The following is a 14,773-nucleotide window of genomic DNA, read 5'->3' as shown; positions in this document are numbered from 1 at the left end:
ACAAGATATTGTTCTTTATCCACCATGGAATCTGAGTATGTGGCATGCTGTCTAGCAGTCAAGGAGGCTGTGTGGATTAAGAGGTTTCTTAATCAACTTAATTTCCATCCTGTGCGTTGTGAGGCGGTGTAAATTTTCTACGACAACACGACGGCTATTTGTGTCTCTAAGGAACCTTGGTTTCACAAGAATTCCAAGCATATCAACTCATACTTCTATCACCTGAGAAATGAGGTAAGATTGAAAGAGATCGAGATCAGCTACATATCTATAAATTTGATGATTGCAGACCCTCTGACTAAGGGAGTTGTCTCTAATATTTTTGTTAGACATGTGAGAGAGATGGGGATGAGAGAAAGTAAGGAAGAGAGAATGTAAAGGCCTTCAAAGGCCAAGTGGGAGATGTTGCGTTTATGTGGCCTTTAAATGCCTTATGAGTGTGTAATGAAAAATATTTACTATAGTAGAACATAAACTCAGTGGGAGTGTAATCCCTTGAAGACTATACTAAGCAAATGATATTTGCGAATAACAGATTGTGCTTGACTATCTAGGCCACTCGGTTGGAAAATCCAAGGTACCTGGACATAAAAAATAAATCGAGAAGGGTTTTTGGTTTAGCCCTTGATGAGGTCGGAGCTTATGCCTAGATGAGTGAGCCAAGGGACTATGTGACCCTTGTGTGTGATGGTAGGCCTACAGAGACGGGGGCCAAAACCTCATCCATGTTCTATCATACGGCATGAATATAGATAGATTGTTCGGGAAAGCTTGATATCCACCTTTGGGTGAAGCATATGCATGTGCGAGAGATACCCCTATGCGCCATAAAGCTGTGGTCGCATCAAGTCGTGGTGACCTTGACTTGTGTCTAGGGGAAAACCTGTAATCCACAGATTGGGATTGCGACTGCTTGGCTCATCAGCCAGACTTTGGTGACCTGCTAATGAGCCCCTGCTTGGACTGTGGGTCATCGAAAACACTAGGTCGGTGCGATAAAGCAAATGTGGTATGTAGTCCACAGTTGAAGGTAGAGTACCCCGTGATCGTTGATTGAATTCCTGAACCATATGGATCCACTTCCCATCATATTAATTTAATTGTATTGATTTTATTATTAAATTATTTAGATTTATTATTTGAATTTTTGTAAGTCATTTGATATTTTATTTCTTATTTTTTGACTTATAAAAATGAAGTTATTAATTTACAAAGTTATAATGTTTTAAAATTCATTTTCTTTAAATTTTAAAATATTTATTAAAAAATACATGGGGGCCCATAGTGCATATAGGCCCACCATGTGGGTATTAGGTGGGGCCCCACATGCCATACATGGGTGGCACGCCCCACCCTTGGATACCTTATCTTGTTTCTTTGTCTTCAAGTTTGTTAAATATGGTTACTACATCTTGCAGCATGTGGTCAAATATTTATTAAGAAATATTGACCATATCTTATCTTGATTAATGAAGGAATATCTTGACTTGATATTATTGAAATATTCTTATGGAAAATATGAGATGGAATATGCAATTTATGGTATGCATTATATCTTTAATGGATTTAATTTATTTAAATATATTGATGGGAAAATGGTTTAAGGAAAGGGGGATAATGGTTCATGCACGTTCCATAATGTTGATTGCTCATCTATGGAATGGATGGCTCAGATCTCTCACCCCACAAGTCACCTTGATCAACGGTCCATATTCAATCTCAAAAAAGAGACAAACTATGGGAAACCCTAGACCAAATTTCACTATAAATAGGGGTGCTCTCACCCCATCTCGACATACCTCTCTCGCTCTCCCATAAACTCTCTCTCTCTCTTCCCTAGGGGCCACGTCCCTCTCTCTACTCTCTTACTTTCTCTCTCTGTCTCTCTCATGATCTAATCTAAGGGTTGGGAAAAATTAGGGTTTAAGCCTAATTATTTTGAAGTTAGGGTCTTGTGGAGATTTAAGGGTGGTTACCTAATTTCGCCGAAATTAGCTTTCCCGATTCAAGATTGAAGCTGGACCGCTGATCCCGCGCCATTGGATGTGGTGACTCGGTGTGGGGTGTAAAAAGCCCGGTTGAGGTAATCTCCGACATCTTTTCTTTTAATTTTTTGTTCGTTTATTTTATATTCTCAAGCACAATAGTAGATTGTATGAATGACATCAAGTAGTTGATATTTATTTTATTGATGTGTTATTTATTTTTTTTGGAATTTTTACTATTTGTAATAAGACCACCTGTGAGTGATCTTGTTGCCAAAATTATAAGGGGTGATTATTATTATTAAAAAAAAAAAAATTTGTATTTCCTCGGCATAAGATTACATAGGTCTTTCTTTCAAGGATTTACTTATTTCAATAGGGCTGCAGCCCTATCAAACTATTTTCCATTTGGTTATTTATAGTGTGGCTCAACCACACGATCGCCATGACCATATTACTCAAATCGTTTTTGCAAAGTCCAAATCTTATAATAACGATCACATCAATGTATATTTTGCAACATGAAACAACCAAAAAACTCAATATCAATAGGAAAATTGTTTCATGAGGGCTGGACCTCATTTCTACAATGCAGTTTAGAAAGTGTAAAGCATCTATCTTAAAGATGGATGCAAGTAGGTGTTCCATCTGACAATCGAAACTAACGGTCCAAATGTTTTTTACTAGAATTATTATTTTTAGTTTTTAAAAGTTATTTATTTATTCATATTCATGATCTCCATGTTAGATATTACATGTCTTTAAAAATTAAGTCTTAAAATCCATCTCAAAAATAGATTTATGAAGAGGCCCGCGTTTCTACATGTGCAGGCTTGGCTGCATAGAAACCGGGTCCATATCAATATGCATGCAATAAAAATGAAATATATAATGAAATCATTTACCTTTAATACAAGGTGATCACTATTAAACTTGACCATTGAATGTCAAGTTGGGCGATTGCATTTATTTCATTGACCAAGTTTAAAATTCAAAAAAAAAAATTTCAAACTTTGTAACACACCCAAGCTATCAAATTTCACGTCAGATAGGTGGGTGTAAGTAATTGTGACCTCCCTGTAAAGGAAGGTAAATGGTCTCATTGTACAATGATGGAACAATGACATCATAGGGTTTAACCCTATATTAAGCAGCTGGTGGCTACCCTACCAAGAATGCGTTTTTACATATAACGTCATAGAAGGCAAGAGCCATGCCAATAGAGACATTCATCAATACAACCCATATGGAAAATACGCCTACAATTACGCAACCTTCAACTTGGAGGTCTTGAAAACCAAGATGTTCAGGCAAATGGAGAGAGAGAAACATATGCCTACAATTACGTAACCTTCTTGTTGTTTCCCCAACTTGGAGGTCCTGAAAATCAAGATGCTCAGGCAGGTTGCTGAAATGGAAAGAGAGAGAGAGGGCTTGAGAAAAAAGGTATGACTATTTGAAAAGTGGTTTAAGGCCACTATTGTTTGGGACTATGGAAAGAACGATATAGACGATGTTTTGAGAATGTTAATAAATTGAATAGTGACCTAAATGAAAAAATCAGAGTAACTGTGGCAGAGTAGTTAGCTATCAAAGAGGAATGGTGGGGACTACCTCGGCTAGACTTGATGCATAATCTTCAGGTGTTATTGCGTGAGAGGAACGATGGATTAAACTAAGGAACAATGGATTAAACTAAATTTTGATGTAAGTTCTATGGGTAATTCAGGCCTGGCTGGTATTGGCGGTCTGGTTCGTGACAGGTTGGAAAAGGTACTACTAAAATATTCTGGTCCTGTTGGGAATATCACAGTAAATGAAGTAGAGCTAACGTCTAGTCTCCAAGGTGTTAAACTGGTTAAACAATTTCACAAGCCAATGATGATCGAATGAGATTCACTAAACATGATGAAATGGAATAAGAAAGTGGCAGAATTTCCATGGTCTCTACATGCTCTGGTGAGGGAAGTGGGAGAGGAATGCCATAACTTGCCACAGTCACCTTTGCTCATGTTTATCGAGAATCAAACATGGAGACTGATTGACTTACAAAAGGTTGAGTGATGATGGAAGATCTTAATGTTGTAATTATGTAGTTTGTGTTACTTTCTTTTAACTTTTAGTATGTAAATTGTTAATAAGGTGTTATAATGAGGGCAATGATCCAATGCAATGGTCTTATCATAGTATAATGCAACCACACTTCTAGAAAATAATGTTTGTGGTATTCGTATGACTCAAAATTTTGCACACATATTCTCTGAACTCAATAATAAATCCTCCAAAAAGAAAGTTCAATTTGAACTCTAGATATGGTCAAAATGAGTCCCCTCCAACAACAAATCTAAACCATTTATTTGGTGAATTTCAAGATCTTAGCCTTTACAAGCTCAAAATCATTTTTTTTCTTTTTTTTAATATTGTTCATCTAATGATAATATAGCATCTAAAAAAATTGGGAAAGAAAAAAATCCTTCTAAAGTCTAGACCTAAACATCTTATCAAAATGGATGATCTATGTTAATTGGACTAAAACAATACTTTTTAGGCCGTATTTTCAAAAAAAAAATTTGTGATTGTTCATTAGAATGAAAAGAGTACATATTTTAAAATTTAGATTAAGCAAATGGCTCTAACCTGGTTTTTAAAAATTGTTGCATCATATTACTATACAAGCATTGCATGAAATCACTGTCCGTTATTTTGATTAGCTTTTCGGATGATGCAATGGCACTTCTATGAAATGAATGGTTACTGTTTCTTAAGAGAGAGAGAGAGAGAGAGAGAGAGAGAGAGAGAGAGATGTTGATAGGTGATAGATATGCAGAGAGGTGACCAAGAAGTAGAGAGAGTGGGTTGAGCTTAGCTTCAAAGATGCAGAGGCAAGGCTAAGATTAGGAGGGAAAGAATGAATTTGGGCTTTAGAGAGAAACTAATCGGCCCTCAAAAACCTGTTTTTTTTGCTCCAAAAAATGAAATTATGAAAATAACTATTCTACCCTTTTATGTTCATAAAAATAAATTCTGAATAACGGTACTTTATGTTATTCTAACATTCACGCATAGATGTCACCAATGAGTTTTTAAGGGTGTTAACAGTGTATATATATATATATATATATATATATATATATATATATGGAAAAAGATTATGTCCTCTTAAGGACGTACTGCTACAGTAAACGTCAATGGCCCAGATTGAATCTGGGCCGATTTGACCATTCCGAATGTCCTGTAGTGTTGAATTTTAATTTTTTTGTACAGAATCCACACACACACACACACACACACACATACACACACACACACACACACACACACACACACATATATATATATATATATATATATATATATATATATATATATATATATATATATATTGGGAACGCTTTCACGCTACCATGTCTTTGTAATGAAATCACCCTTCTATTGAACCAAATTTGTTGTATTCGTATGATCCCAAACATTGTACACAACTATCCTAATAATAAATCCTTAAAAAATAAAATTTAATTTACACTGTAGATATTGTCAAAATGAGTTCCCTCTAACAATGAATTTGGGAAATTTTTTATTTAGATGTTTACAAACTCAAAATCATTTTTTTTTCCATTTTAATATTGTTCATCTAATGTAATAAAACCATCTAAAAGTTTTGAATAAGAGATAAAAAATTCTTTTAAGCATAGATCTATTTTCTCAAAATGGATGGTCTATGTCAAATAAGCTAAAAAAACACTTTCTACATTGTATTTTCAATTTTTTTAAATTGTTCTTCAGAATGAATGAAAAGAGCGAGCGTTTAAAATTTAGGGTAAATTTTTTCTCAAAGATTGTTTTAGCGTGTGTGCGTGAAACATACCATTTTATAGGGTATATGTCGCATCATTATTGACCAGGAGTAAACAAATAATATACATGACATGTATGTATACATAAAACGCATAGTATACCTTACATGTTATAAAAACGGAGGATAATCATACTTAACATATATGTATAGCAATCATAATGTAAAATGGGGGGAATAAGTCTAGTGTCAGAGGTATTGGATCGGAATGTTTCTTCAATGCTGTTCAATATTTCTAATCCTCCTTTTCATCATTATCATAGTTTTTTCTTGAGTGTAAAGGGGTTGGTTATACAAATCCTGATATGTCATTCTACTCTATCAAGAACCATATCCTCGGTGAGTCCATAAATCATCATATCTTTTCTCAGTACCTCCAACCATGTCATTTAGGCCTACCCCCAACCCTTTTTTAGCCTTTAATTTGAACCAACTTGCACCTCCTAATACGTGTTGTACGGGATCTACGCTCTCAATGACCAACCCATCTAAGTCCACTTTCTCTCATCTTATCACCTATTGAAGCTACACCTAAGTTCTTCTGAAGGTATTCATTTTGAGTTCTATCCAGTCTTGTCTACATTTTCATGGCCCAAGAAGGTTGAAGATCTTAAAATTTCTCTCACCCTGTCCTAAGTCCGGGTCAAGGAGGTGGATTGTGTTGATAGACTTCAATGTAAAACTTTGTCAAAACTTTCCATAGATATTTCTAATATCCTACTACCTTAAAAATAGATTCGTCTGATATTTGAACACCCAAATGCCTGAAAAAATAAAAATAATAAAAAACATGATCCATGGGTAAAAATATGAATAAAGATCCATGATCAAGTAGAAACTCCACATAAAATTTTCAAATATTTAGACTACGCTGTAGTTCCAGTAAAATAAAGGGCAAACTATAGCTACCCCCTAATGCTATTTAATTTTTGCATCCAACCCCTAAACAAAACAATTGATTTTTTAACCAAAATACCCCTTATTTTAACCCACATTTCTAAAATGTGAGCCTAACATTACGCTAGTCTAGCATAAAAATATGTGAGATTGGCTTTTGCCAGTCTAACACAAAATATGAAGGATCGAATTTTGACAAAAAGCAATGGTCCGTCCCAAAATGTACTAGAAGGGCTTTTGATATTCAAATTTTGTTGGTCCGACACAAGATGCATTGGACCGGCTTATATTAAAAATATGTCAAACTGGCTTCTATATTCAAGTTGTGTCGGTCTTGCACAAAAATGTACCAGGCCGGCTTAGATAGAGAAATTGGGAAATGTGAGTCAAAGTGAGATATTTTGGTAAAAAAATATTAACTTTTTTGCTTGAGGGATGGATGAAAAAATAAATAATATTGGAGGCAATAGTGTGGTATCAAAAATAAATGAAAAGATTTATTGCTCTTGTGGGATATACTCCCTGAGGCAAAACATATGACAGGGATACTTTTTAGATCCCAAAGTTTGGGGATGTAATCTTTACAACCATAATATGAGTTAAAAAAAAAATATGAAATAAACTCTCTATGTAATAGAAAAAACTGATGCTTCAAAATTGAACAGAGACCGTCCAAATTTTTGAAGGGCTAGATTTAAGTGTCATAAAACTCAAAAGTTATTTTTTTTTCTTTTGAAAATAATCATGTGGTTTCGAAAATTGTGGGCTTAAAAAATCCTCCTAAATAGGTATTTGACTTAGTATTTGAATAGTAGGAGCAGAGAATAAGTGCACCAAAAATATTTTTTTTTATTTTTTATTTTATTTTGGGGGAGGAGGGTGCGGAGGCGTTTAAAAAGTCCAATTTAGGGTATCTATAATTTTCCATAAAATAAACCAACCTTACTTAACTTTTCCGGACATACAGACATCCACCAAACCGCTATGCCAATGTACATTCAAGTTGGAATAGGTTTTTTTATTGTCTTTGGTTGGTGGAAAAACCCTTTGCCACCAGCATAAATGTTTCCCTTTCTAAATGGCTTTACTGGTTTCTATTGGTTATAATAGCAATGACTTAAGTCATTTTGTTTTCTATTGGTTATAATAGGAACTTAATGTTTGACTTAAGTCAAGACTTAAGTCGTCCTTTTTATCATATATTTCCTGGGTTTAGTTTTTGCACTTAAGTCATTTTATTGTGACATTTGTTTATTATATATTTCTTGGGTTTGGTTTTCGTGATAGATGTGGTGATTTGTTTTCCCCATAAAATCCATATTAGAGATGGATACTGCATCTAGAAGGTGAGGTGTCGATAATCTAGACAATGGCGATCATGCATATGGGAATATATATATAAATTCTGAAATTTTAAAAATGGTATTTTTGAATTGCACTATTCATTTTAATTCTTGGCAAATCATCAAATCTACATAATTTTTTGAGCTTTAAAGAGATGAACTCCTTCATGGAGCTTAGAGAAGAGCATTAATGGCTTGGAGAACCACATCTCTCTCTAAACCACAGACTCTTTAACGTACCTCTCTTTCCCTCTCTAGGTTTTTGAAAAACGTAAGTTTCCCTCACAAACTGCAAATGCCTCATCTTCCTCTCCCCTTATCCCTCCCATGCTCTAGAGCCATGCTTTCAAAGCATTGAAGCCCTTGATCCACCACACCCACTCGCCCACAAGCCGAGAGCACGGCTAAGAAGATTACCGGATCAGGGCTTACCGTCGCAATTTTCATCTCCTCAAGCAATTACAGGTCTTTGTGGCATTCACCATGTTGTACATAGCCTGATATCATCATAGTCCAGGTAACCAAGCTCCTCCCATCCATCTCATTGACAGCTCGTTCTGAGTCATCAATCAAGCCCCACAGCGTACATGTCGATCAAAGCACTTCCTACAAAAACATATAAAGTAAAACTAGCTTGCCCATGGGACAATGGAGTCTACGACCAAGACTTAAAAGAGAGCAACCCTGAGCAAGTGCTCGTAACGCTTTCAAATGTTAATTCATTTGGCCTCAACCCAAAAAATATATACAAAAATTTGATTTTTCAAAATCCAAAATTTAAAAATTTCTGATTTATGAAAACTGAAAATTTAAAAAAATTCAGTTTTTCAAAAACCGAAAATCGGCAGTTTCATCTTTTTTTTAAAAAAAACTGTTATGAAGTTGAAAAAACAGACATTTGTGTAAAATGGAAAGTTTCAGTTATTTTCATAATAACATAAAATATAACAGATATTTACGTAATTTTCCCCAAAAATTAGGTCAAAAAATCCATCTAAAAAATAGATTTATTAATAGGCAAGCATTTCTACGTATGTAGGCTTGGTCGCATAGAAACCGACTCCATAAGATAAAGGGACTGCATACTCTGAAACCACTCACTTCTGGTACAAGAAAGTCATAATAATTTTTATATTGAATGTGAAAACTGACAATTGAAGTGTGTCATGAAATTTGAGAAGTTTTATTTTAAAATTTGTTCTAAATCAACGAAATATCACCAACTATCCGATTTCACATCTAACAATCAATATAATTGCGACATCGTTATATTAAAAATGAACGACCTTATTATATACATGTCCTAAGATAAATATTAGGTCCCACATAATTCAAGACCCTGTAAAAAAAAGTGAGAATTGGAGAAGTTTTGGTAGACAATTAGATTATGACAGGGGAATCTAGCCCAGGGGGATCTGGTTTAAGCTTGGCCTCTTTAGTTTTAAGATCAAAGTTTATGTGGTCTATAACCCCAAAATTTTTACACTCTTCCCTTAAGTCCCTTGAACTCTCTCTCATTTCCTTTCAAATAACATTTTCCTTAGAGAATTGTATAAGCTAACCTGATCACACATATAAAAAATAACTAAATTTTATGAGTGTTTTTGTTCTTTTATTTTATTTATTTTTAATAGAAATTTGTATTGTTCTTTTCATCTAGTCTTTTTCTTTTAGTCTTTTTCTTTGTATCGACTCTTGAAAGAAATTGTAATGTTATAATGAGGGGACACTTTCATTGACAATTATTCTAGGTGCACAATGATTTATTTTCTACAAACAAAGTTGAAGTATTTTGGTACTTCAAAGAATATAAAATGCTTGTTGAGAATCAAGAAATTCAGGATAGGTAATGGTGGAAAATTAATGTTAGAAGAATTTGATGACTTATCGAAAAAAGTAAGATTAGGAGGCAACTGACATGTGTACTTATTTTTTTGGGTAAATATAAGGGGGTAAGTTAGTGGAGATTTGGGCCCCTACCCATTGGTGAGAATGGAGTCAGAGTCTTCATCATGAGGCTCAGCAATACTACCGCCAAAGCCTGAGACAACTCTCATGTATTGGTACATCTTAACTTGATGAGATTCTTGAATGGAAGAATAGACACATTGTGGAAGCCACTTGTGCAATGATGAACAAACAAAAATGCCTCGAGTATATTGGACCTAAGCAATACGCACAATGGCATATTTAATTAATGTTATGTCGCTTAGAGATGGAATTAGGGTGCCACATCATGTAATCTACAAGAAGAAACTACATATCATACATTTCGTGTTATCAAGTGTATAACCTATGTGCAGCGCCGTGAGGATCATGGTAAACCTAATCACAAAGCCATAAGGTGCATCTTCCTTGGATATTCATAGAAAAAAAAAGGATATCAATGCATAAATCTAGTAGTTCGCCACACCTATAAAAGCAGATGTGAAGTCTGGCTTGCACAATCTTCATAGAAGCCAAGAGGTTTGAGAATCCAAACCTCAGACTGTCCATGCACATTTAAAAAATTTAAAAAATAAAACAAAAAAGCAGTTTAATGTTTAGATCATCGAATAGCTGGCAAAATTGAAAAAATAAAATAAATGGACCACCGCATAAAATTTGCAAAAATTTAGACCTCCACACAAATCCCTATTTTATTTATGGTAAGGACGTAAATTTTTCTAAAATAAAGTACAAGTTATAAGCAATCCTAAGAAACACTTCTATTGCAACCACACTACAGGATCGAGGTGTACATAGCTTCTAACTCAAACTGCCCACAAATAGAGCAAGAAACCACTAATAAGTAAGCTACAGATCATGATGCAAACAAATAGGCATCCCAATATCAATACATCAATTACCGACAAAGCTTTCACACATAGACATGATTACCATAAGGGATGGTTTGTTGATTGGAGCATCAAAGTGCTTCACTTTGAATTCAAGACAAGAACAAAATGAATCAGTTTCTTCCTTCCTTCATTTATTTCAAACTGAAGAAGTTGAGCATATTCTTCAAATAACATGTCCATGAGATCCTCTCCAAAGTGATATTTGACCAAGGGCTCCACCACAGCTCGTAGGATCAATGCTAAGTCTTTCCCATTCTTGTTAGCACCCCAAGGTGCTATGGGTAGTTGCTCGAAACGCTCAATTGTGAATGATCCTTCTCTCTTCACCTCTTCTTCAACTTCTTGTACAGATGGATTATAGAAGGGAAAATGAAATGAATCCAACTCCTCCTCTTCAACTAGTCCCTATGTCGCAAAAAAAAAACACTTTACTTGTGACACCAACAAGATTGAGGTCCATAGTTTGCCTTAGGCTAATGAGGTACATGGTCTGCCTAGGGTTACTTAATTTTATAGGCCGGAGGGCTTAGATTCCAATGGCTAGTGTATAAAGATAGCATTTTATTTTTAATTTTGTATAGATCATTTTGAGCTGAAATTTTGTGGAGAGATAAGACTCGTGTACACAAGACAAGACTACTAAAAAATCAAACACAAACTAAAAATGATAAAAATTCCTGCATACCTATTAGTGAACATGGTCATTCAAATTGTTTAAATTGGGTGTTTGGCCCATACTGCAGCACAGGCAGGTCTGCTCACAAGATCAAGTTCCTATAGATGTGGATTGCATACTATAATACCAATTATATTAGGTTCAAGAAGGTCACAATCGCCCTACTTCACTGATTTGAAATCGAAAGCTAGAAATATGTTATAAAGATTTGGAATTCCTTGTGTTTGGAGTTTCCGCTTAATCAATGGCACATCTCATGTGCTCAATTTCACATCTAGCAGCTAGATTGGTTGTTATTTCCTTGTACTAAAGGTAAATGATTTTATTGTATACAGTCCACACACACAACAACAAAGGTAGGTAAGGAAGGTCAAACTTGTTTTTTATCGGACTTGGGCTCTAACTCACTAGGATTTTGAGCCCCGTCCCTTAGTGTGATTTTAGCGTCGGATTGGGATTTTTTTTTTTGGGGTATTCTTTTTATAAAGAGAGAAATAGGACACTGAGGCATTTCCAAAGTTTTTCAGCCTAGAAATCACCTTGCTATCTAATCCCAGAAGTCCTCAAGCAAGCCAGCAAATTTCTCAAACACAAAAATAGCCATGTCATGGATTTGTAGCCCAGGAGATGTAAAGTGCAGTACTTTAGATTGGTTACCTTAGAGACCAAATTTCCTAAGGCTTGGCTTAAAACCCTCCATAGAAAGAAAAACTCCTCATCAGCTTCTTGTGTTGAGCTTCGACCAAAGAATATTAACACCATACACCCCCCTCTTACCACCTCTTGGGAACGAAACCTTAGAAATGATGAGAAATCCTTTTGGAATTGTTGAAGATAGGATCGTGCCACCTTTGGTGGGCTGGCTTCAGTTATGTAGATGTTACCCTTGTTAAGGGGCTTTCCATCCTCATCGTATAGCCCAGAAGGAACCTGCAAACACCACAGTGTTAACCAAAATGGTTTTCTCAAAATTTTAATATCTTGAAAAATAATTTTTATTTAAATACGGCTTAATTTTGGAGACATTGGACTTGTCTGAATGAAAGAAACAAAAAATTCCAAATATGAGGTGGCCTTATGTTTCTAATATCGGATCACTCCTGAAATGGGGTTGTCCTATTAAACTGTGTATTCACATAAATAAAACATAAGAGCAGTCGTTTGCAGCATTGAACTAGTGACAAAATTTTAATAAAAAACTACAAAAAAGAAAGTACTAGGCATACAAAAATTAATGTAATTCAATAGTTGCTTTAAGGTAGATTTCTATTTTATAAAACATAAGATCTCCATCATCGTCATCAACGGAACTTTATCCCAACTATATGCGGTCAGCGACACAAATCATGTTCTACCATTCCGCTCTATCAACGACCAAAGTCTAGCTATAAGTCACCATATATTTTCTTTAAAATAAGAACTAGTGGTAAATTTTCAAAAGCTAAAATGAATATGGGTAGTTCGCCACCACATGAATTCCTATATTAGAACATGGGAAAGTTTATATAGAGCTGAGGCTCTAAACAATTAAATTTGATAATACCGAAAAAATTTCACTAGAAGAGGTTGTTTTCATGCCCAAATATCATCAAATTGATCATCTCGACATCAAAATACATAGACATGAAAAACAAATAGATTTCAAGTTTTGAAAATAGAGTATTTTATAATGCATTTTTAGACCGTCAATTTTCAAGATTTTCAAGTTTTCATAGATTTATCGATCTACACTATTTTCGAACCTTTAAACTTTATAAATAAAGATGGAAATATATTTTAAGACTATCACAAAGATTTTCAGTATTGAAACCATATTTGTCGACACTATTTGAAGGTAGGCTCTAATTTGATGGTTTAGAGCCTTGGCTCTATGCAAATCGCACCCTTAGAACATTGCCACAGTTTCAAATATGATTTATGTGAGCTTGGGTCGAGAAAATTCATGAAGTGGGAGACCTGTTTTCGCTCTCTCATCTGTGTGACCCGTCTCTGTCTCTTTAGCACTTGTTATGAACAATTCATTAGAGAGTTAGGGCATACTACCAAGGAGGGATTGATTTGAGAAAGAGAGATAGAGAGAGAGAGAGAGAGGGCATACTTTTGAGCGCCAATTGAAACTGTAAGACGAATGAACAAAGTGCAGACTATTTGCCGGAAAAATTCTGGCATAAAAAGAGATAGGAACACCAGCCACGAAACACGACCCCGGAACCCCATCATTCTCTCTCATCAACTCATAGAACGAAGGCAGCGCTCTGAAAATGGAGTTGAAGTCATTCCCCGGCAGGTCATTAAGGTACACCCGAAACTCGGGCATTGGCCTCGAGTTTTCCTGATATCTCACACAAACAGCTCGGATTATGGTGCTTAAAGCAAAGAAAGTGTTGGGGCCTGAAGAGCAGCCGAGGTCGACGATCCCGAAGCTGTCAGTGAAATCGGCAGAGAGCATCGTTCTCACTGCCTCTTCAGTTATGGGCTTAACCACCTCCAATCCATGTTTCTGCGCACAAAACATCAACTATTGTTAGCACACAAGTGCATTTGACAGAGAGAGAAAAGAATATTCAATTATCATGAAACCTGAAGCGATGAATTTTCTGCGTAGCTCTTCTTCCCTCTGCCTCCATTCATGTGAAGAAGAATTGCCACTTCCATAGTATAAAACCACCCTCTCTCACTCCAATGCTCTAAGTTCTGAGTTGAAAGAGCAACCCAGGTCATATTTATAGTGTCAATGCTTCAGTTCTGAACTGAAATCACAATCAAATGCAACATTTCCAAAAAAAAAAAAAAGGCAACAAAAAAAGAAGAGAGAGAGAGCCGATCGATTCCCCATGTTCATAGTGTGGATCATATATTCCAATTATGGATGGGTCTTTTTTTAGTGGGGTTGCTTTTAAGTAGAAAAAGCTATCCCTGCCACTACTTCTTATGTGTGCCACTTTTTATCATTTATATTTATATTAATTTTGAGGAAACTTTATCTGCAGAGCGGTTAATTTTACGAATATCATTGGTCTAAAATTTTGGAAAATTTACGGGGTGATCCTATTTTGTGTGGTTTTTTATTTCAGTTATACCACCGGTCCAATATGGGAAAATATTAGGACTGTATTTCTTTTTTTTTTTTTTTCTAGGATAGATCAATGCCCTAAATATTGGATGACTAATTTATGAGG

The 14,773-nt window shown here is 35.2% G+C and overlaps 1 protein-coding gene across 1 annotated transcript; it reads right to left on the bottom strand.

Annotated features, from left to right (window-relative positions):
* Window positions 1–10,691: 10,691 nt before the first annotated feature.
* LOC18447629 (putative methyltransferase TCM_000336) lies at window positions 10,692–14,461 on the bottom strand. The gene is made up of 4 exons (XM_006857723.4): window positions 14,175–14,461; window positions 13,693–14,094; window positions 12,252–12,524; window positions 10,692–11,323 (listed from the first exon to the last, which is right to left on the bottom strand). Exons 1-4 carry the CDS (start codon window positions 14,313–14,315, stop codon window positions 10,997–10,999), a joined length of 1,143 nt encoding a protein of 380 aa, XP_006857785.2. The 5' UTR covers window positions 14,316–14,461; the 3' UTR covers window positions 10,692–10,996.
* Between the last annotated feature and the right edge of the window lie 312 nt (window positions 14,462–14,773).

The sequence above is a fragment of the Amborella trichopoda genome, chromosome 10, assembly GCF_054954075.1.
Source record: "Amborella trichopoda isolate Santa Cruz 75 chromosome 10, AtrichopodaSantaCruz75HAP2 v2.0, whole genome shotgun sequence".
Lineage (NCBI taxonomy): Eukaryota > Viridiplantae > Streptophyta > Magnoliopsida > Amborellales > Amborellaceae > Amborella > Amborella trichopoda.
This window is presented reverse-complemented; position numbering and strand designations above follow the sequence as displayed.